The sequence below is a fragment of the Notothenia rossii genome, assembly GCF_949606895.1.
Source record: "Notothenia rossii genome assembly, chromosome: 12".
NCBI classification, from domain to species: Eukaryota; Metazoa; Chordata; class Actinopteri; order Perciformes; family Nototheniidae; genus Notothenia; species Notothenia rossii.
This window is the reverse complement of record NC_136911.1, coordinates 10,120,301-10,144,801: the sequence shown is the minus strand read 5'-3', so window position 1 is coordinate 10,144,801 and position 24,501 is coordinate 10,120,301. Positions and strand designations below refer to the sequence as shown.

At 40.7% G+C, this 24,501-nt stretch overlaps 1 protein-coding gene across 3 annotated transcripts; it reads left to right on the top strand.

Annotated features, from left to right (window-relative positions):
• The first annotated feature begins 3,258 nt into the window (after positions 1-3,258).
• LOC307026072 (kinesin-1 heavy chain-like) lies at positions 3,259-22,900 on the top strand. 3 transcript variants are annotated; one of them, XM_079661173.1, is made up of 26 exons: positions 3,259-3,514; positions 4,670-4,757; positions 4,870-4,943; positions 5,047-5,151; positions 5,234-5,282; positions 5,371-5,426; positions 5,845-5,932; positions 11,004-11,128; positions 11,650-11,754; positions 12,402-12,547; positions 12,972-13,120; positions 14,894-15,093; positions 16,300-16,368; positions 16,668-16,874; positions 16,967-17,110; positions 17,633-17,821; positions 18,028-18,145; positions 18,663-18,718; positions 18,809-18,918; positions 19,001-19,102; positions 19,184-19,244; positions 20,121-20,192; positions 20,780-20,881; positions 20,995-21,202; positions 21,872-21,977; positions 22,097-22,900. In XM_079661173.1, the coding sequence occupies exons 1-26, from the start codon at positions 3,386-3,388 to the stop codon at positions 22,101-22,103; spliced, it is 2,865 nt and encodes a 954-aa protein (XP_079517299.1). In that variant the 5' UTR covers positions 3,259-3,385; the 3' UTR covers positions 22,104-22,900. The 3 variants fall into 3 exon arrangements, with proteins under 3 accessions (XP_079517299.1, XP_079517298.1, XP_079517300.1); XM_079661172.1 differs by having other exon boundaries at positions 3,260-3,514; positions 18,648-18,718; XM_079661174.1 differs by lacking the exons at positions 3,259-3,514; positions 4,670-4,757; positions 4,870-4,943; positions 5,047-5,151; positions 5,234-5,282 and having other exon boundaries at positions 5,370-5,426; positions 10,982-11,128; positions 18,648-18,718.
• Positions 22,901-24,501: the final 1,601 nt, after the last annotated feature.

The following is a 24,501-nucleotide window of genomic DNA, read 5'->3' as shown; positions in this document are numbered from 1 at the left end:
AGGCAGGGCGGAGTCCACTCCGCCGCCTTGTTGACCACAGCAGAGAACCTATGGTTGTGGGCTTCAGAGATTGTGTTGTCTCTGAGAGCCCTCCACATCCCGGGATTTGAGAACAGGGGGGCCGACCTCATGTTAAGAGGCGGGCCCCTGCCAGGCAAGTGGGTGCTTCACCCGGAGGTGGTGAAGCAGATCTGGGACCAGTTCGGGAGAGCGGAGGTGGACCTGTTCGCCAACCGGCGCAACAGCCACTGTACCCTGTGGTTTTCCAAGAAAGCATGCTCTACGCCTTTCCACCGGTACGCCTCATTCTTCCCCTCCTGGAGAGGGTGAGACAAGAGCGTCTGTCAGTCATCCTAGTGGCCCCAGATTGCCGGTTGGGGCCGTGGTTCGCAGAGGTGACCCAGATGATGGTGGGCCAGCCCTGGGCGGCTCCTCAGTTCTGGGCGGCGATGTCTCAGGAGGCAGGTGCAATAGGGGCGTTACCAACTCTGGGCCAACCTCTCCAGGCTTGGCTCTTGAGAGGGACAGGCTTAGGCTTAGGTTATTCAGACTATCCAGGAAGCAAGAGCAGGATCCACCACAGCCTGTTACAGGCCAAAGTGGTTGGCATTCCAGCGATGGTGTGAAGAGGGGAGTCTAGAGCCCCTGTTGTGTACGTTGAGCTATATTCTGTCGTACTTGCAGTTACTGGTGGACAGGGGGCTTGCTTGCTCATTCCACAATTAAAGTGTATGCAGCAGCCATCTCTTCCTGCCATGAGGCATTTGGCGGCAGGTCAGCCTTCAGTCCGCCGCTTATGTCACGGTTTTTACAGGGGCTCAGGAGGCAGCGCCCAGTAATGCACGCCTCCGCCCCGCAGTGGGACCTGCCGTTGGTGCTCGAGGCTCTGGTCACAGAACCATTTGAGCCTCTGGAGCTCTGTTCCCTGAAAGCACTGTCATGGAAGACAGCGTTGCTTGCCTTAACGTTGGCCAAGAGAGTGTCAGTGCACCCAAGTTGCTTAGTGATCCGGGGGGACCGTAGCGGGGCGACACTCAGACCGAACCCCTCCTTTGTTCCCAAGAATCTAAGGAGCTTGTTCAGGTCAAGGGCTATTCAGTTAGGGGGCTTTTAAATTGCACCTCCTCTGCCCGGTGTGTGCGCTAGCATGTTATGTGGAATGCACGGCTGCCACTAGGCGCACTGAACAGCTGTTTGTGTGCTTTGGGGGCGGCGCGGCCGGTAAAGCTCTGTCCAAGAAACGCCTTTGGTTCGCCTAGTACCCATTTCTTGTATTGCATGTATAACCTCAACAATGTAAAGCGTAATCATACTGTACAGATTCCCTAAAAACTGGGCAATTAAAGAAAGATTCATATTGAATATCACAGATGTTTATTGAAATAACATTTGGCTTTGGGTTCTCTTCTAGGCCTTGACTGGGGTAAATTAATTGTTTAAAAGGTTAGTTTGGCCATTCCTGATCGAAGTTTCACTCTGAAATCACATGTATATATTTTCTAATTTTATTATATATACACCAGTTTTAAAATGCTGTTAGTGTATTGATGTGTGGAATAAGGTAACGTTTGGCAACCATAACAATAGTTTAAAAACGAAACACTCAAGAGGTTTTGGAACAGACAGGTGTGTGTGTATGAATTAAAAAACGTTCCTGCCTGTTTGATAAAATGGTTGAATTTGTCAGTTTAACACTGCTGAACCCCTTTTACAATCTGACAAATCACTGATGTTTGACATTATAATTTGGATGACTAGAAGCAAAATATATCATCTCTTCTCCAACAACAGTTTGTTTTCATTCAAATGTAATTTGAGGTGTATTTGCAATGTTGGCAAGCTGAGATAAGACTACAGTGGCTGAGAGAAATCTGTTAAAAGTCTTGAAACAACATGGTATTCCCTCTGGCGCCACCCTCAGGCCAAACGTCGTCTTTGTTTTCAGTTGTGTTTTTGCCTTGTGGTTTCAAGAATGTGCCCTGTATTTTGTCCATTTCCCAACCCTTGCAATATTTTCACTGTAATAATCATTTCATCTTTACTTTTAGTTTTATTGTATGTGTGCAGGGGGCATCATTTGTGTTTGTTTTTCTTATGAACCCAAAGTAAAGGTTTATTACTTTGATAGTTATATCACACAAAACTCTCAACAACCTTGTGTCAGGCCAAACAATGCGCCTCAGCTGAGATATAATCACAACATACCACAGCCCAGGGCCGGCCCTGACCAATTTGCTGCCCTAGGCAAGATTTTACCACCTTTTAAACTGTATTCTTGTTTATTAATAACAACTTTTTTGGACTGTCATATATTATTTTATACCTGTTTTTCATCTATTCTCTTGTTTTTTTATAACTATAATGATCATATAAAGGTGTGCCTTTACCTCCCTGAGCTGAGGTTATCAGAGCCGCTCAGTCTTTCAGGAGAGAGCTCTCTAAAGCTCTCCCCCCTCAGTGGTGTAAAGTAACTAAGTAGATTTACTCAATTAATGTACTTAAGTACACTTTTAATGGACTTGTACTTATTTCAATTTCTTGCTACTTCTACCCCACTAATTCAAAGGAAATCTAGTACTTTTACTCCACTATATGTAATACTTTTAGTTACTTTATGCCAGATTTGGAATAATGATGTGATATATAATCAACTCTTAATTAAGACTTTAGTTAAACCTGGAGTAACATTCACAGCAACCCTGCAGAAATCAAAGTTAGCTGCACCTTTACAAGCTTTGATAATTGACAATAATTTTAATCAAAACATATCATATAATATACGATACTGAAATCTGCATATTGGTACTTTAAGTATATTTTGATGCTAATACTTTTGTACATTAACTTGAGTAACATTTTGAATGCAGGACTTACTTGTAAAAGAGTATTCCTAAATTCTGGTACTTCTAATTGTACTTAAGTACGAGATCTGATTACTTCTCCCACCTCTGCCCAGACTCTGAGAGCTTGACATCCTCTCTCGACAGCCCATAGCTTCATCTCCAGTATCCATTCCTAACTCCAACGATATCCCAAAACTTTCTTACAGCATCCATACTGGTGCCGTTAACCAAGAGAAGGGCTTTTGTTTTGATATTACTTCCAAGATATTGGCCCCGCCCCTATCTCGAATTATCATTTGAACATTTTGTAATGTGAAAACCAAAAGTTAAATGAACTAAAAAGTTAAAAAGCAATCGAGTTGCTTTTGTTTACCTTTTAAAAAAAAGAAAGACATATGAATCTTAGGAACACGGATTGTGGAGTAGCCTCTGAGTAAGCTCAGTGTGAGGGGCGCGGCCTCCCCTCCGGCTCCCTGCTGCTGTCTCTGCTCTCTGAGTCTGTACCGGGAGGACCGAGCGCTCGTCCATCCACAGCGGCGGAGATGGCGGACCCCCCAGCGGAGACCACCATCAAGGTGGTATGCCGGTTCAGGCCGCTGAACCGCTCGGAGTTGGCCCGTGGAGACATATACGTCCCAAAGTTTCAAGGGGAGGACTGTGTGCAAATGGGGGTGAGTGTGTTTCTCTCTTCTCAGCTCTGGGGTGAAAAGCTTAGAGGGCTACACTTCTTCCACGTTTCATTACGGGAATGTCAGGCAATTATCTCTAATTGAGTGTTTTAACTGTATATTAAGTATTGCTACTAAATATTTCCCTTTTCTGCTTTTTATGTCTCTTCAAGTGTTTCAAATACCATTAAAACAGTAGTTAATTTGATAACATGGGAGTGATTTGAGCTCTGGTTCAACAAAACTTAAAACCAGACTTGATTGAATGTGACTTTCCAACACATTTTTTGAATCACTTTACTGTAAAAAAATAACATTGTATAATGTATTATTGATGTTGCTTTACATTTTTCAAAAGTACTTTAAACTGTGGTGTTTTAGTCGTGTTTTTACTTTAGTAAAGTTTAGGCCTAGCTTATACAGCTTTTCAGGCGGTCCGCGGTCGATAATATCATCATGACTTAGAAGGGAAGACATTTAAACACCGTGTAAATAAATGTTGTCAGCCTTTTCCCATCTTTAACCAGTATAAAGTTCCATCACTCAAGCTTAAACTTGCCAGTTTAACACATGTTCAACCGGTTCACCTGTGCCTTTTTTTTTGTTTAGCTCCACCTGCATTCAACTAACTCAGCAGAAAGCCAATTGAATGTTAGGCCTGCTGCTAACTTTTTAGCATGAGTCGTGACAGTGCTAGAATGCCAACGAATGAGTGTGTTTTGTTAGCAATAAGCATTTGGTGACTGTAACTTAAACAACTAAAGTTTAATAAAATATTAACCTTCAGCATCTATTAAACGTCATTATACTTTCCTTCATAACAGCATTTAGCTGCATATAAAGGACTAGGTCCCTCACCACGTCATTGAAATTGTCTCAGTATTGTAAATATTATGTGAATTTACTTTCATTGGCAATAGATGAAGCTCAAAACTAGATATATATTTTATTTCCATGCCTCTTGAGTCCGGCTACTTTCCTTATTTTGAAGGCCAACAGTCCATATTCTTATTGTTTCCTGAATAAACACTCTAAATATTCCACCCTTTACTGCTGAATATCCGGAGTAGGGTTGAGTTATGAATGCCTATTGCTGTGTAGCAATATGGAAATTCATGTTTGCACGTGTAACCCATCACTGCATCCACCTCTTTTCAGGGTAAACCGTACTACTTTGACCGCGTGTTCCAGTCAGAAACAACCCAGGTGCAATTCTACAATGCTGTGGCTCAGAAGATTGTCAGGGGTAAGATGTACTGTAAAATACTGATGGTGTGTCATTAACTAACATAACATTAGTATACTACTAATACAAGCTTTAACCTCATTGTCCTATTTCTTTGTCTTGACGTGTACAGATGTCTTGGAAGGCTACAATGGGACGATATTTGCATATGGGCAGACATCCTCTGGTAAAACGCACACAATGGAGGTAATTATCTTATCTTTTTTTACTACTGGACAAATATACAAAACAATTGTGACTGAAAAGCCCAAAATTATTTTAACATTTTTAATATAACTGTTTTCTAAAGGGGGATCTCCATGACCCAGCCATGATGGGAATCATTCCCAGAATTGTTCAAGACATTTTCAACTACATTTATTCCATGGATGAGAACCTGGAGTTTCACATCAAAGTATGTTAACATCTCAATCAGGTGCTCATATGCTTCCAAATGTCAGGAATAACATGTTATAAAATTTCACTTTGCTTTGCAGGTTTCATATTTTGAAATCTATTTGGACAAAATCAAGGACTTGTTGGATGGTATGGTTGAAGCAACTTCTTCTCATTCGGACTCTAATGCTCACAACATAGATTCAGAACTGATGTTTCCTTTCCTTCTCCTCCACAGCCACAAAGGTCAACCTCTCAGTGCACGAAGATAAAAACAGGGTGCCCTATGTCAAGGTCGGAAACACGGGGAGTTTATTTTTAGGTTGAGAAATGTTATTTGGGTTGCAGCATTGATTGTTTCTGATGAAGTCACAGAGTCACAAGTTTTTCCCTTGACATTTGTTATAGATGGATAAATGAATATGATAACAACAGCAACTGTGAACTGCAGGGTACGAAGAGGGCTACATAACCCAACATTTACAATCATTTTGTATTATGGAATGAGTACGTTTGATTTAATTAGATGGGGATAAAGAGAGAATCGAAAATAAACCTAGAACATGTAGTTATTTTCTCTTTTTAACCTGTGAAAGCATCAGCCTGATAAAGTAAGTCACGGTCTTTTGAGCTAATCATTTTCTTTCTGTGAAGCCAACCTGCTGCAGGGCTGCTGAACACAGCGTCTCCTTGTGATTGCATGTGTCTTCAGGGGTGTACAGAGCGTTTCGTGAGCTGTCCCGACGAGGTCATGGACGCCATAGACGAAGGCAAAAGCAGCAGACATGTGGCTGTCACAAGTGAGTTCACACACTGAGCGCCTTTAAGGCTGCTTCCTCTCATGGGTTCAACCTCACTGAGTCTCCTGACTGCAGCGAGACTCTCATCAGCCAAAACGCTTTGTGTGTGCAAGCCACATACACAACCAGACAGGAAAAGTGAAATATATCTTATTCTAAACCCATGACTTAATCTGTAGCTATCTAAGATTCATTTAGTCTTTGGTATATCTTCTAAAAATCCCAAACTCATTCAAATGCCGGCTGCTGGAGCTTAAATACCACCTCCTTTTTCATGTCTTCAACTTCTGTACAGAACAGAGAGGTTTTATAACAGCACTAAAGCCCCGCCTCTCACAGGGTGTTTTTTTCACTTCTTTTTGCATCTGATATTTTCTGTAAAAGTAAAATTTGTCATGATCTATTCTGTAAGCATACTGTAGGACAGGGCTATTCAACTACACATTCAGTTGGGCCAGATTTTATAACTACAAAATTCAGCTGGGCCAGACATTCAGCGGCCTGTAAAAAGCGGGTAGTGACACATTTTAAACCAACACATATTACTGCGATGAAAAACATGCAATTTGTATTCATTGTTCATCTAACAAAGGTAGGTCAAAAAGTGCATAAAAACACAACAAATTAGCATTAATTTAACAGAATCTGAAAAAAAAGTGCACAGTTGTAGCATTACATTTGTTTGCTTTAGAAGTCAAATATTCAGGTTATGTTTTTTGAACCAGGCACATCACAAAGTGCATTTACTGAATACAATAATAGCAGTCTTAATAAATGTCCTCACATACAAAGAAAACAGCTAAAGAGCTCCAATGCAACACAAAGAGGTAGTACTGTAGCAATATCTTTTCACTTTTCAAGTAATAGCAAAAAAAATCATACGTTTTGGTCACATTTGACCCAGACACATTACAAAGTGCATTTAAATGAATACAGAAAGAACTGTCAAGTTACCCTTCAGTGCACAAACCCATAACAAGGGATACGGGTAACTATATGAATGAATACTACACAACACGTCTTCTATAGTAAACTAGGTGCTTACTATCACCTCATTTGTGATTTGTCATCGCTGACTTTCTAAATTGGAGAAGGGACATTTTTAGTTTTGAACAAGAGCAGTGATTTTTGGCTCATAGGATATCAATGCAATCCTAAGACATTGGTGAAGAGTGCTGTCAGTCAGGGAGCAGCGAGTGCTACTTTTGATTGAGTTCATGTGTGAAAAGCTTGATTCACATGTGTATGTTGATCCAAACATACTGAGCACACAGATCGCTACTTTCTGAACGTTAGGGAACTGCTGTTTTTTGACATCACTCCAAAACTTCGCTGGCCCGTTAGTGCCAGCGAACATGTCAATAAGTTCCAGTGTATATTTCCCCTTGTCGATGCAGGGGACCACTTCCTTTCCTCTGGTTGATACGTCCCCCTCTATTGCAACAGTGAAGGGGTCTCTGGCAAAGCCCATCATCACGTCTGTGGGCAGAGCAAGTCCATCCAATCGACCGGCAAAGTTCTCTTTCAGTCTCGCAATGAAATCTGTCATCACATCCGTGATTTGTGCCGGAGATGTGATGTGTTTGGGGAGCGTCGGAAAATGCAGCATCCGACCCGTGCTCAAGTCGGTAGCAAAAAGGTCCAGCTTGACTTGGATCTGCTCCACAAGATCAATTACCGTTTTGTCTCTGTTTAAGCTTCAGAGTTGAGAGGGACATGTTTTAGAGTTGCTATCATAGGACCACCGTTACTAGCACCACTAGATGCACTTTCAAAAAACGTGCTGCGTTGTGGTTTGGGGGTTTCTATGCAACGCGGAGTGTTGCGTTCATGGTCTGTACTAGTGTAGGAATTTGGCTACGGGAGGCTGGGCCACTCGGGAGTTGGTTCTGGGCCGCATCTGGCCCGCGGGCCGCCAGTTGAATAGGCCTGCTGTAGGACATGACAATTGTAGTACCAATGCAACAGCTAAACAATAGTTTAAAGGTTTTAGGGTCCTTTGGCCAATAAAACACGTTTATTTATATTGCACTTTTCAGCACGAGGCAATCCAAAGTGCTTTACAAAGATACTATTAAGATATAGTGCAACCGAAACACATTAGAAACTGACATTAAAATTAGAGATGTCCCGATCCGATCACGTGATCGGGGATTGGAGCCGATCACGTGATTTTCCAAAGATCGGAATCGGGAGAAAAAAATTGGGGATCGGGATTTCTTTTTTTTTTTAAATACTTTTTATTTATTTTTTTCAATGTTACAAAAAAAAAATGACCATGTTCAAGTCTTAAAGCCATCCTGAGGCCTTAGTTTTGGTTTCAAATTACACAACATCATGTATGTGTTGCTTCTTTGGGGCTTGTTTTCATAGACCTGGTTGCTTTTATTTCTCTCAAATCTGGCAACAGAGTGGGCAGGGCGCAGTGTCTAATTGTAACAGTAAGCTAACGAGTACTGATAAGCTTTATTTTGTTTTGATCCAAAGCTGCACAACTGAACTGATCCAATGCTGCTGTGAAAAAAAGAAGCTATATATATGTTGGATAGAATATCCAATTTAAATAAAAAAATAACCTTAAGGGACAACTTGAATGCTTTTTTTTCTCTTAATGCATTGCATAAAGATCGGATCGGGAAAAATCGGTATCGGCAAATTGTCAAAATCAAATGATCGGAATCGGATCGGGAGCAAAAAAAGGTGATCGGAATATCCCTAATTAAAATACAAAAAAGCTAAAATAGAATAACTAACCTATAAAATATAATTCTTAAAGATATACTGCAGTGTAAGATATGAATATTTATTTGATTTCATTGAAGGCAGAGGCGAAAAGAAAAGTCTTCTGGCTGGACTTAAAAGTACTATTGAGAGTTGCGGCGGACCTGCAGTTTTTGGGGAAATTTGTTCCAGTGGTTTGGAGCATAGAAGTGAACTCGTTTTTTTAATATCGTACAGTAACAAAGTATTTGTACATTAAAAATTAATAAAGTACAGTGTTACACTGAACTAATTACTTTTATTCAAACTGTATTCCCTTCTTATCATGTAGCCTACACTTCTTCCTTTCATTGATACATTTAAATCACCTGACTACAGCATATAACATACTGCAACCCTGTGCTGCTGCTGCTTCTCTCTGCCTCATCCTCTATTGATGGAGGCAGCTCCTCCTCATCTGATCTCTGATATGAAAGCAATCGTGTTATGATCATATTGAGCTATTGGTGTGAGTCTAACATTAAACAAGCAGTCTGCTTGTCATACATTGCTGACGATACATTTTAAGAGGCAATTTGTTTAGTTACTGCCGCTAAATGCCATTAGCATCAAGCTAGCAAATCCTGCATTAGCCTCACATCAACAAGTGACAGAACATCCAGTTATCCTGAGCTAATTTACTGAATAAACCAACTCACATCTCCTGTCTTTTTATTCAGCCAACTCATTAGACTATTCTTCTGCTGGCGTTTCATTGTTGTTTTCTTTCAAATTCAATACTGTAGTTCAAAACCACGGTACCTGCTCACCATCTGTGAGCTATTTTTAGAATGCGCACGCTACCTTCGTTGTCGCATTTGCGCGCGTCCACCTGGGCAGGCTGTGTGTGTCCTTCTCCCGTGACGATAACGGCTTGCGGTTAAAAAATAATAATACACGAATTTGAAACTGGGGGGGGGGGGGACGACGACACAAACGGGCAGACAGCAGAGCTCGGGGCAATAATGCAGATTTGTTTGACTTTTTTACACTTTGTTGTTCTTCTCCTTTCCTCCGGTCTTGTCTCTGATTGTGAGTGTGTGCATTCGTGTGTGTGTGTGTGTGTGGGGGGGGGGGGGGGTCGGAGCGGAGCCTCCAGAAACAGAGCGGAGGGAGAATGTGAATACGAATACGCAAAGCAGTGGACACTGAAACATGCACATTGGATAAATAACATAGGCGTTTAGTTTATTTAATAAAAGAGCACATGTGAAAAGTGACCGTAGATAGATTACTTCAGTTGCAATTTGATGCTATATATAGGCTATATATTTTTTAAATAAAGAAAAACACCTTGAATTTCAGGCAGGGCGCGGGGCTCCGTTGGCAGGGCGTAGCGCCCCGCCAAGACAATGGTAGGGGAAACACTGGGTCATGACCGAAAGAACGAGATTGCGGATACAAGCGGCCGAAAAGGGTTTTCTACGCAGGGTGGCTGGTGTCTCCCTTAGAGATAAGGTTAGAAGTTCAGTCATCCGGGAGGGACTCGGAGTTGAACCGCTCCTCCTTCGCGTCGAAAGGAGCCAGTTGAGGTGGTTCGGGCATCTAGTTAGGATGCCACCTGGGCGCCTCCCTAGGAAGGTGTTCCAGGCACGTCCTGCTGGGAAGAGACCAAGGGGTAGACCTAGGACCAGGTGGAGGGATTATATCTCTTCGCTGGCCTGGGAGCGCCTTGGGATCCCCCAGTCAGAGCTGGTTGATGTGGCCAGGGAAAAGAAAGTTTGGGTCTCTCTGCTGGAACTGCTACCCCCGCGACCCAACCACGGATAAGCGGGAGAAGATGGATGGATGGATATGCTGCATGTGACATCAGTGCAGCATAGCTATGTCTTGTTGGAGAGTCATCAGCCATGTTCTCATGCTCTGTGATAAAAGCTATCTCTTTTCACACTGCTATCATCATGTGAAATCCTTTTTAATTCAGTCCTTAAAGATATATTTAGTTCAAAAAGCAATCCCGACTAGTGCAGTTAAAATATTTCAATATGTTTTCCTTACACTGTATAACAGGATAGGATTTTACCAGAGAGTTTTTAGAGTCCAAAAATCAGATTGCATGTTATTGTGGCTTGGAAAGTTTTATAATGTAGACTGATGAATTCTTTTGGGCCATGTGTCTTTAAAATATTAGCATACTTGTTATTCCAAATAATATTGTTGTTAATACTTACTATACCTAGAATTGCTATACTTATCATAAATAATTTGGACTTTTCCTCAATAATACTAACAATGTACACTTAGCGTTAGCCCAATGCTTATTGTGTTTCTGTGTTTGTTTGTGTGTGGATGTGTCACACCTGTATGTCAGACATGAACGAGCACAGTTCCAGGAGTCACAGCATCTTCCTCATCAACATCAAGCAGGAGAACTCTCAGACCGGACAGAAGCTGATCGGCAAGCTGTACCTCGTGGACCTGGCCGGCAGTGAAAAAGTTAGTTTGCATCCTGCACTCGTCCTCCCCCTCGCTTTGGATTTGCATCTGCATCCTCCTCCAGATTCAGAACACATAATTGTAGTTTTTGAGATTTTTTGTTTTGTTTTAAAGGCATGGTAAGTACTTCTTTTAAACATGTTTTAACTTTCTAGATGCGGACCGGTCTGTATGAAGGCTTTGCTGTATTAACTGAATTCACATAATGAAACTTTATTGACACACAGCTGCCTCTCCTTTAATCAAGGGACACTATAGTAAACATCTGTATGGTATCCATAATGCCAGTAAAACCTATAACATGCTTTGTCAACCCTCTTTTATAAATCTGATTATGTGTCTTCAGTTAATAATACAGTGTTCCGTACTCTTTGGTATAGTCATTTTTGAAAGTTTGAAGAATGATAACCATGTTGTGAGCAGTTAGAATGTAGAAGTAATCCTATTAAGTAATTTTTCTTATGATAGAGTATGCTTCCGGCCTTACTCTGAGAACTCTCCTGTGTTTGTGTGTTTCACAGATTGGTAAAACAGGAGCAGAGGGCACAGTGCTGGATGAAGCCAAGATGATCAACAAGTCGCTGTCTTCACTGGGAAATGTCATCTCAGCTCTGGCAGAGGGCTCGGTGAGGCAGTCAGCACTATCTCTGGGATGTTGGGTTTTCAGAGTTATGTTCTTCCATCTAACTGCCTTTTAAATAGCCTATCTAAGAGGGAGAATGTGATTACAAGTTTAGTATTAAAGGTAGGGTAGGTAATTCACTTCAGAAACACTTTTTGTGATATTCCATGGAATGCTCTTAACATCCCGATAGCAATGAATAAATTAAATGCTTTGACAATAAATATATACAAATATTTCATCTGTGGAAGCCGTGGCGCTGTAAAAATCCAGTCCAATTATCTGCCCTGGCCCGCGGGAGATAATTGGATGGCCTACCTGCCTGTCAGCCTTCCCTCTCATGCACAAACTTATCTCGTGCCCTCAGTGGTCATGTGCGGGTTTGTGTGTGTTGGAGGAGGGGCTCTGTAAGGAAGTCCAAAGGAAGGGGCAGATTTATTTTTGGTTGTGTATTTTCAAATTCTAGCTTACTCAAGCTGGTTTCTCCATTCTTACCTACCCTACCTTTAAGTAGGAATAATAATATGTAGTCCAAAAACAAATAGCCTTTAAAATGATGACATTTTACACAGTATACCTTGGAAATATTATTAAATGATCTCAGTAGGAGCTCTGTATGTCCTGCTGATTGTAAATGGTGTCCTCTGTCAGGCTTATGTGCCGTACAGAGACAGTAAGATGACCCGGATCCTGCAGGACTCCCTGGGGGGGAACTGTCGAACCACCATGGTCATCTGCGCCTCACCCTCTGCCTACAATGACGCTGAGACCAGGTCCACTCTGCTGTTTGGACAGAGGTACGCTCTAACACATATACTCACAACTTACCAAGGAAATATGTGGACCACAATTCATGGAAATCATAGGAATCATGTCAATGCAAGTTACATAAGTCCAAATCTCTAAATTAGATGCACCTTTACCAGCTGTGATAAACTTTTAAAGCATCAATAACTATAATCAAAACATACAATATATATTATTCTGAAATGGGCTAATCTGCATAATGAATACTTTTACTTTTGTTACTTTAAATATATATATTTTTGTACTTTTACTGGAGTAACATTTTGATTGCAGGACTTTTACTTGTAACAGAGTATTTCTACACTCTGGTACTTCTACTTTTACTTTAGTACAAGATCTGAGTACTTCTTCCTCCTCTGAGTAAAATCAGTACTGCGTGGCTGGGCTGGTGATATTACCTTCCTGTGTCACCAGGGCAAATACCATCAAGAACACAGTGACTCTGAATGTGGAGCTGACTGCAGAGCAGTGGAAGAAAAAGTGGGAGAAAGAGAAGGAGAATAACAAGACGCTGAAAAACACCGTCACATGGCTGGAGAGCGAGCTGACCCGCTGGAGAGGCGGTAAGGACAACAACATCCCACATATGTATTTGCCACTTATGCTGCTTTGGGATATTTAAAGAGGCTGATGAACTTGAATGTACTTACTCATACTCAAAGAGTTATGTTTTACAAATTCCAGCCATGGCAAACAAAGTATTTATCCTTATGCATAATCACAGATGTTTCATGCCTTTAGAAATGGTCTAACCTATTTTCCTACTGTATTTTCCAACCAAGGCAGAAAAAAAGGTTTGGTAATATAGATTTATAAAATGTACATTGTAGTAATCTTATCATCATAAAGGAGTACAATACTTTCGTTAGGATGAGTTTAAAAATAAGCAAAACAACTAAAACTTTTTCCTCTGATTTTAGTATTTTTGCACAAGGTTATGGTTTGAGCTAATTCACATTGGTCATATCTTTGGCTTAAATATGACAATTGCTAATCAAAGACTCCTTTTCTTTCACACGAGCAATGACTCTTCAGAAATGTGCATGATCATGTCGGTCTTACACTGATCTAAAGAGCAGAGAAATCTCGAGTTGTCAGAAGTCTCCCTCTTAATAAGCTTGGTGCCCAAACACAACAATATTCACAAAACTGTGTCTCAGGGCTTCTTAACATTTAACAACCAATTAATGTGTCATACCCACTTAACGGGAAGAAACTCAGCTAACTGACGATATGAACCGTTTGTACCGAAACTAAATACAACTCTAACGCCAAGCCTCTGAATTAGCACTAAGCGAAAGAGTGCACATAACTCACGGTAGAAATATAAAGCTTTTTGTCCACTAACCCATCATTTAAGGGTGGTTTTCACTATAACTACATTTTGTTTTTTTGGACGGAAACTATCATTTACATTTTTTACTATGTTCAATCTGAATTTACTTTCAAATAAAAACATCTATATTGATTCTGACTTTACTACATCCAACTCACAGGTGTATCATTGCTTTAAGAAAAAAGATGATTAATTTACCCTTTTTAGAAGTGAAGTTATAGTAATTTGTTCTGGGAATGTCATTTTCGAACCTGAGACCTGAAAAACAGGCTCAGGGCTTAACAGGTTAAAAGGACAGGATGATTAAGACCCCATTTACACGCAAACGCATACGAAACGCAAACGAACCGAATACGATATCAAAAAAGTATTCCGTTCACACGAGACCACTCAGGAGCGCTGGAGACGCTGTAGTACATATGCCGGGCCTGTAAGTGGCGCTGTACTTTCGCCACAAAATACACCAAAAGCAATGAAGAAGACCCCCGAGCATGGTTGCCATGGTTGCCCTTCTGCATATGCCCCGCGGTGGATTTAGCAACATGTAGTTCATGTAATTCTTCATGTCCACTTGTTGCTGATGGTTGTGGTAGAGGAGCTGTAGATTTTGCACTAACATCTGTAGTCAGTAGCTACTGACCATGGTACAGCAGTGAGCAGCAGAGGTCGGGAGAGGTGGGGCTATTGCTTCATCGTTATCAGGAAATGATCGTATAGGGCGTACACACAGAGCCGTTTGCCCCCCTCAGAGCGTTCCTTTTGCAGATCTATCCACCTTGGGACCCGTTATCGTTTTAGGGGTCCGTTTCCGCGTTTCCGTTACGGCCTCCTGTGAACGAACGGGCTATACGAAAGAGAAAAGTAGCGGATACAACCATTTGCGTTCTCGTGTAAACAGCACACAAGAGTGTCAGAAGAGCCCGGGGGGCATCACACCGACAAAGACAACAGAAAGTTAATGCTAAATGATGCTAATGTAATTTCCTGCTGCCCCCTGCAGGAGAGAGTGTGCCAGTGGAGGATCAGTTTGATAAAGAGAAGGCCAAAGCAGAGGTGCAGGCCCTGGACAGCGCGCTCAACAACGACAAGACGGCTCCCACACCGGCCCTCAGTGCCCCCCCCGGGGTCAAACTCACTGACGCTGAGAAAGTGAAATATGGGGCAGAAATGACCAAGATGTACAAAGAGATGGATGACAAGGTGAACACATTTTTGTGGGGAGTGTTTTTGCAAATGCTTGTGGCACGCACACACACCAGCATTTTTTACAGCTGGGCATTGACTCACTGGATGCTCATCTCTGTATGGTGGTTTCACTGATCAAGTCAGAAAATATTTAATGATCTCAACTAAAAATAATAGAGTAAGTCTTTTTGAATAAGACAATACATGAATGTCCTATAAAATGATGTCTTAAAAAACTTTTGAAATATCAGAAGATACAGAACAAATTAGAGTTGTGCCATTTACAAATCAATCGGATCACAACCATAACATAAGTCATGAACATAGAATAACCTAAAATCAAGTATGAACACTAATATATTGTGGTAGTAATGGGTAATAATGCTGCACATGACATGCATACATCCACTGTATATTTACTGTTTAAAATGATGAAGCTACCAGTTGCTTTATATTAAATAGAACTTCACTACACTGAAGCTACTCCTCCCCCCTAGCAAGATTTCAGATTAATTAAACAACATCAAAGTTACTTTTTACATTAAAGCAACTTCACTCCAAGTCAATTCTATTATTATAAAAAGTTGTCGTACATACAAAATAAATAAGATATAATTCATATTGAATCATGGAACAAACATTCAAATGTATTTTGTATATTCTATTATCAATTGAATTATGCACCTTTTTACTACTAGAGCAATAATTTCATTTTAATTTCAATGTAAGATTCTTAATTGGGATGAGATAACATTTTTGTGTAATTTACACCTGACTTGCCCTAAAGTACTGTGAACTAGCATTTAGCATATTAACATAATTAAGCATTGTATGTGCACGCTCATGCCGACTTCCACCTTAATCATATGATCAATAAATCCATCCTTCTGCATTATACTTGCCTGTTTCAACAGCTGATGGAAGTTTACCCTAACTTAACTATGCATGTCAATCAAAAGTCTATTATTTTCTGTCTGATGTATTATTGACTTAAATAATGAAGAATAATTTAAAATATATAAATAATAGCTTTATACGTACTTTTCAATGTTGCTAATATTGCTAGAATTACCTGCTTCAGTCCTTCTTACATGTGATATTTCTATTGGTCAGCAGATGGCGTGATTGACTGCTGTTCAGTACTGCATGTGGATGTGGTGGAAATAAGTTGTGTACTTAAAATAATTGTTCTTCTCTCTTACAATCTTACACTTATTTCAGGACGATGAGATCAACCAGCAGTCTCAGGAGTTAGAGGAGCTGAAGGAGCAGATGTTGGACCAGGAGGAGGTGACAAAACTCCCCCCTTCCTCCCTCCTTCTCCCCTCCTCCCCTTCCTTCCAAATAGCCCTACAGCCGTTCCTGTTAGCACAAACCCGGTCTGACAGCTTGTGGCAGACCATTAGTATCCCTGCAGGAGAGGTCAAATTGTAGCTCACCCTAGCAACAGTTGAGCCCTACAGATAGAACACATGAGGTTTCTTAGCTGTGGCATGTCATTCGTAGATGAACTCTATTCCCCTTGCACCCTTTTCCCTTCCCAGGCTGAGCATCTCTGTCTTATCTTCACTCCCTATCCCCATCTGTAGCTCTTAGCCTCCTCCCAGCTGGATCACAACACCCTGCAGACTGAACTGAACCGGCTGCTGGCTGAGAACGAAGCCTCCAAGGAGGAGGTGAAGGAGGTGCTGCAGGCGCTGGAGGAGCTCGCCCTCAACTATGACCAGAAGAGTCGGGAAGTGGAGGACAAAGCGCAGGAGTTTGAGGCTCTCAGTGAGGAGCTTAACGAGAAATCGGTACTTATTCTAAGCAGAATCCATCAAAAATACATGACACTGATCATGTGATCACCTTGTGTGTACTTATATTTATCACCCTCCACCACCAGAGCTCCCTGGCCTCCATTGACTCTGAGCTGCAGAAGCTGAAGGAGATGACCAACCACCAGAAGAAGAGGTTCACTGAGATGATGTCATCATTACTCAAAGACCTGGCTGAGATAGGCATCGCCGTGGGAAGCAACGACATAAAGGTTACCAGCCAAACTGTTAACAATTCAGAAATATTCTAGAAACTAAGAATTGTTTCACAGAGCAACTATGGCCTGTTGAGAATAGATGACATTCTCATTTCAGACATTATTAAAGCAGCCGAAACATACACCACCTGCATTGCATGTGTCTTTGAGCAGCATGTTTCCAGTTTTTTTGTCTGTGTTTGAGTTGATTAGAAGCAATATTTGCTCAAAAAAGAATGGATTTGTGTAAAGCTGCAGAAAACATCTATTAAGTTCATTTTCTATGAAAAAATACGATGAATGAAAAAGAGTGTTAGCTGCAGCCCTAGTAGCCCCTAATTTGCTGTTTACAGTTTTTTCTGTAGAGGACACTTTCTGCATATTTGGGTGTAATGGTTAGTCTGTGGTTTTCAGTTGGACATTTATTGACATTTTCAAAAAGGACAAAAACATTTGAAGGACATTTTAATGACTGTCACTTTTAGCTACGGACAAACTGTCAAAAATGGCTACTTTGTTTCCTCTCTTTCCCCTCAGCATCACAAGAGCAGCGGTCTCATCGATGAAGAGTTCACCATGGCCCGCCTCTACATCAGTAAGATGAAGTCGGAGGTGAAGACGATGGTGAAGCGCAGCAAACTGCTGGAGAGCTCAAAGGTCGAGAACACCCTGAAGATGGACGAGACGGAGAGTGAGCTGATCGCCTGCCAGCTCCGCATCTCCCAGGTAACCGCTGCCTCATGGATACTGTCTCCACAGTGACAAATATGTCGGTTAATTAGAAAAGCAGACCATATCGTTGTCAAAGGGGGGCTTGTTGGGTTTTTGCAAATCTATGGATGTCTTAGTTCTTGGTTTAAAAATAGTTTGTGTGAGTTTTTATGAGTTCATTATGGTTTTAATGTCTATTTCATTTCCCTGTGGTTGTCCAGAATGAAGCTAAGATCAAGTCCCTGACAGACAGCCTCCACAATGTGGAGCAGAAGAAAAGACAGCTGGAGGAAACGGTGGACTCTCTCAATGAGGAAATAGTTCGGATCAGAGCCCAAGGTAAGCATCACTCACTGTGCTGTCAAAAAACAAATCCAGCGTTAACCATTCATTGATCCAGAGCGAGTTTAAAGTTGTGATACCAAAAACATCCCAAGGTGCTTTGGAATTGTAGGATGTCTTTCCATACAGGGAATAAACTTCAAAAGAATCCCAGATGGCATATTTATGATGCACCTTTTAGATTTGTTTTGCTTTTTATTAACAGACCCTAAAGTTGTTTTGAGTACTTCTCATATTTGTAATAATTACACATTATAGTTAATACTTAAACATAGACTTATTTAAACACAATAACAATAGCACAATTGTGGACATTGACGTCTTGGAGATAAATCTAAGCAAATGTGTTCTTTCACTCTTAATTGCCATTTCTACTGCTAGAGCTCAATATAAAATAAAAAACGGTCAGCTTTTTCCATTGCTTTTTTTCTCACTGTGGACCTTATTATGTTGCAGCAGTTGTAGCAGTATTCACAGAATGATAGTGATACCTTATCAGCTCTTTTGCTTCCAGAGAAAGTCAACACCATGGAGAAAGAGAACGAGATCCAGTCTGCCAATGAAGTCAAGGTACTGTCTCCCTAAGCTGTCCCTTACTGGTGTGGTTTCCATATTAAAGAGGGTGACTGTAGCTGTGTGTGTGTGTGTGTGTGTCTTCAGGAAACCGTGGAGAGGCAGATCCAATTTCACAGAGAGACCCATCAGAAGCAGATCAGCAGCCTGAGAGACGAGCTGGACAACAAGGACAAACTCATGACAGAGCTAGAGGAGTAAAGCACAATGTCACCAACATTAGTCTCTCTTATTGTTTCCATGAGTGACATACTGATACTGTTACCAACATGTGTGTAGTCTGAACCAGAGGATCATGCTGGAGCAGGAGCAGCTGAGGATGGAGCATGAGAAGCTGAAGGCTGCTGACCAGGAGAAGAGCCGCCAGCTGCAGGAGCTCACGTAAGGCCTCTGTATATTCAGTGGGCATTGTTTTCATATAACCCAACATGCATTTAGTAACATGGATTTTACTTTGTGCAGGGTGATGCAGGACAGGAGGGAGCAGGGCAGAAATGACCTGAAGGGAATGGAGGACACTGTGGTCAGTTACTACCATCTCCATTTCAATCTGTTCATTTAAAGGGGGAGGTCACCCAAAATTAGGACAAAAATAGATTTTTAATTTAATTAAAATGGCGGCAAAAGGAATTTTCATTTCAATTGAAGAATTGACAAAGTCATGTAACATGTCAATCCAGAAACAGTGCCCCGTTAAAACCAGTAAACTTGAATAATAGAGCATACTAAACTATTATTTTTATGTAGACTGTTCCTGTATACTTTAGACTTCCACAAAGCAATGCGCAACTGAATTATCCAATTGATTTTTTTTGCACTTTTTAAAGGACTCTACTTGTGAAGTTTAATTCGCATGGACATTTTCATGTTGCATATTGATTAGTTAAGCATGGGACATAGGACATATATTGTTTAATTTCACATCAAATTAATATTGTAAAGTATGCAGAATTTGTATACACTACAGGAACTGCAAAAATCAGAACACCACAAAGATTACAATATACTGTATATTTCACACTAAATATATATAGTTTGGATTTGGGTCAACAACAATGGATGTAAAATTAGCTATGTCTTATAAGGCAGGTGTCCTTAGAATTAAACAAATCTGAATATCTGCTAAGGACAATTACTGTATGGAGATTAATCAAGGTGACCACACAAATCATATCAGCAAATCACCCTCAAAGTTGATATTCTTTATTTACATTGATTTATGGCATTTAATGTAAAAATCTCACTTTGAAGTAGAGGTACCATCCACCAATGATTGGAACATATTTTCTATACTAAGATTCAGGTGGATATGGGTAACTGATTTCTTTATAAAACAACATTCTATGTACTACTCTGTTTGGGCTAAAGCACTGAAGTGGGTTTCCTTGCTGTCCCATAGGGCCGAGAGCTGCAAACACTCCACAACCTCAGAAGGCTTTTTGTCCAAGACTTGGTCACTCGCGTCAAAAAGGTAAAGCCCTGCCTGTGTGTATACGTCCTCATGTTCTCCAGAAACTGCTCATGGCACCCTATCACTCTAACATCCTCCTGTGATCTGGTTTTTGTGTGATTTCCTCTTCTATCTAGTGTAAAATCACATTAGCTCCTGTTGCCCTGACTTCCACATTTACCTGGAATGAGACGCGTATTTTGCTCATGCACCGGCTGCACTCCATTTAATTTGCACCATGATGAAATGTTAATGAATCCAGGGAACAGAACAGAAAGGGTGTGCGATAAGTAGGCCATCTGATTCTTCAAAGGTAGCAGCTGTAAATTAGGGACCCAGACTCAGCATGGCGCTCATCTCCAGCACTCAAGCTGAGGCTCCACGAGATAAACAAAAGCAAAGCATGCTCTGCTGTTCCCCAATCTACTTATCACCTCATTAAGCCAGACATGGGTTGCTTTGGATTCAGAAGTTTTGGTTACTGACTTCTTTTAATACTCTGTGTTTGAAGAATTTGATCAATGAAAAATCAGTTACACTGAGATAAATGAATGCAGAGGTGCAACATGGATTGAAATCAGTGTACCAATAAAGCTGTGTCTCTGTAGAATGCTCATTTGGATGGTGACACAGAAGGCAGCTCTGCGCATAAACAGAAGATCTCTTTCCTGGAGAATAACCTCGAGCAGCTCACCAAAGTTCACAAGCAGGTAGAAATACATACAAACACACAACTACCACAGTGCTTCCTCCCTGAACTTATCATGGATGTGATTTCTACATGCTCTCTGTGTCCTCTCACTCTTTGTTTTCCCCTCTGAAGCTGCTACGGGACAACACAGACCTGCGCTGTGAGCTGCCTAAACTGGAAAAGCGCCTGAGGGCCACCGCTGAGCGGGTGAAAGCCCTGGAGGCGGCGCTGAAGGAGGCCAAAGAGAACGCAGCCCTCGACCGTAAGCGCCACGAGCAGGAGATGGAGCGCATTAAGGACACTCCCAAGCCCAAGAACATGGGCAGGAGAGCCTCCATAGGTAAGGGACACGCACATATGGAACCATGTCAGTCATGCCTGCGACCATGGAGATTCTCAACACTCAAGCATGTAGATGTTGGCCATGAGGGTAGAGTAATATGTCAACAATGTTAGCAGGTATATGTGTATGTGCAAAATGTATGGAAGCTCTATGTTAAATGTACTCGTTGGATTGGACTTATTGGAACATGTTAATGCCCTTTATCTCTGACTTTGTATGTATGGTTTTATTTAATGTGGAACTGCAGGACTGATACCAAAACAAATATCCTTGTGTGAACAATAGAGAATATCATATTGTATCATAATGTAACTAGCACAGGTCTAAAAATCCTCAAAATGAGTAGAACAATGTGGTAATACGAAAGTCAATAGTATGAAATAAGTAAATTAATTATATGAGGTTTTTCCAATAAGTCAAATCCATCGAGTCATTTTAAGACAACAAGCAAACATGATGTATTGCTGAATATGGAGCCAGTCAGGTGTCAGCTAGCTAGGCTTAGCCTAAAGACCTGAACCAGGGGGAAACGGCTAGACTGGCTCCGTCTAAACTTGAAATATACTCATTTAAACTACAAACAAAGACATGGGAAATAAAATAACATGTGTTGTGTCAGCCTGCTCTCTGTATGTGACTCCTTTTATCTCTCCGTGCCCGACCCAGCCAAGCCCATTAGACCAGGCCAGCTGCCTGGAGCGTCCCCCCGGTCCCCCTGCCTCAATAGATCCAACCTCATTGGGAACAACATCAGGGAGGCGGGCGACAGCAGGTGATAGAAACCTCTTCATAGTAGCTACATAAGAAGAGATGTTTTATTTTCATTTGTAGGTCTTCCTTATACATATGTCACTTATTTTCCATTCATGTCTTTTCTGGTTTTCTTTACAGCCCCTGAAGATGGAGCAGTCACCCATGTAACATCTTGAAGCTCCAGACCCATCTACATTTTCATTACAAAGATATTGAACTTTCACCTGAAACCACTGCACCACTCTTCCAGCATCAAAGTGTGTATATAAATATATATAACTGTATATAAGAATTCCATAAACTGTGTAGACAAGCCTCTACAATAACCACATCAGTGCCTTGCAAAATCAACACATACATGCAACACGCTTTTCTGTCCTGATGTTAGAGTAAAATATTAGTTTTGGTTTGAGCCCAGTTGTTTTTTAACTGTACTTAAACACAAGACACTGTTCTGCCAATGCTTAATTGTAATGTGCAGATGATTGTAATAATCTTGCATTCAATAGTGTATTCCATATTGGTGGCTAAAAAGGAGGCTCCCATTTAATTAGAACAGAAAGAGCAAGTGTATGCATGATCCGCCTTTATTTTATCAGATGTATTATTCTTTGTCGCATGCTTGATACTATCGCTAAAAGCCCTTAACTGCTCAGTTTCCCAGAAATGATTTGACTCGGGAACTGCACTTGTGTTTGGGCTAATGACAGGAAGAGCACTATCAGTGGGGAGATACATTCCTAATTTATGCCTGATAGCTGCAGGCACCTTGTTTGGTTAAACATTAATTATGTTTTGAATCCATTCAGACTGGATTTACATTAGAAAAGTGGATGATTGAAACTTATCCTCCTGAAATACACTATACAAGTGCAATGACATCCTACTACTGTTCAGATATTAAAGGTAAAGCTTTAAATAAATAATGACATCATTTGAAAAGTGTTTTGGTTCCTTAAACTTAAGGCACCTTTAAATGTCTTGCTGAAAAAACCCTTTGCTTATCATGCTGATCACTTTCTTAAAACGAATGTACCACTGGAAGTATTATTATACATGATTTCATATTGAGAAGTCATCAAAAATGATTGTAACTGCACTGTACATGTTTTGTACAAGAAGACCAACACTGCAGCATATTTTAACAATATGTCTATTTTAGACATATTTTTCTCCATCAAAATAAGATTATTGGTATTAAAGGGTTTTCCAAAGAAACACTGCATGCTAAAGAGAAGATTACATTTTCTACACAATCATTTTCAACAACTGTTATGTTGATCAAATGTGTTAAATGTTTTTTTTTTAAATAAATGTAACGCCTTAAAATGAATGAATCTTTTTTATATGCCAAAACATTCACATTATCAGTCCATAAACCTCAGAACAGAACTAAATATCAGTGGAACAACCAATGCTCATGTGTTGCACTTCCCCCCTTACACCAATAGGGTGTGCTTTTACACAAATATGCAAATACACAAGGAGAAGTGATGTGATTAAATAAGCATGCAGACATTCATACATTATTCTGAAATAATGTAAACTTGTTGTTTTATTGCCTGAGGCTTATTTCAGTCCTTTTATAGTCTGAGCTTTCTCCATTGAGGACTTGCTGAGTTCCTGGATCATCCAAGCACTAAATCATTCATGATTCTTCTGGATGGTGAGACTCCCTGCTGGGATTGCCAGATAGAGCCTGGCTGAGGAGATGGGGATGCATCTTGACATGTTTATCCTACACATTTTAATTATGTTTAATGGTTTTAGGAAATGGGCAATGAAATCCCATCAAATAATGAGAACAAACAGATGAGCCTGCAAACTTTTACAAATATGTATTCCTATACCTGCATTGATTTGTCAGGGTCTTAAGGGAAAGTGAAATTTAGACCATTACAGATTTAACAGTGGCTCCTTTGGAACACCGGTCAATGGGGTGTTGAACCTGGAGGGGGAAGGCCGCCCGCGGGGATCTGGAAGCCGTCTATCAGCACTGACTGACAGACGGGTGGGGTGGCAGCGATAGACCAGCGTCTGCAGGGTTAAAGACCTCTACTGCGTCATGCTGAACCAAAACTCACCGACTAAACCGGATCTTAAAGGAATGTGCCTTCAAAATAAAACAAATAAAACCTGACCAAAATTAGGTAATCTGTGTATGAAAGGAAACGGCATTTGATCCCATAACGGAGACGTGACTTTAAAAAATATAATAGCACAGTTAAGGGGCTGAGGTTTTTAGGGCACTTTCAACATTCTTGTATAAAAAATGACCCAACATTGTTCTATATTTAAAATATTATGATTAAAGTTGTGAACACAATTTAAGTTACCGTGCATGTGAGTTATGACTGAGAATATAAATATATATGATAACTACATTCTTGTAGTGACTTTTAATGACTAATGTCCATTTCAACTAGCTTACCCAGCATGCATAAATTGATTTGGGATGGATAAAGAATATCAGTTTTAACATTGCCTACGTTTTATCAAATTGTATTGTGTTGTTTGGATATACATACAATAAATCACTTATC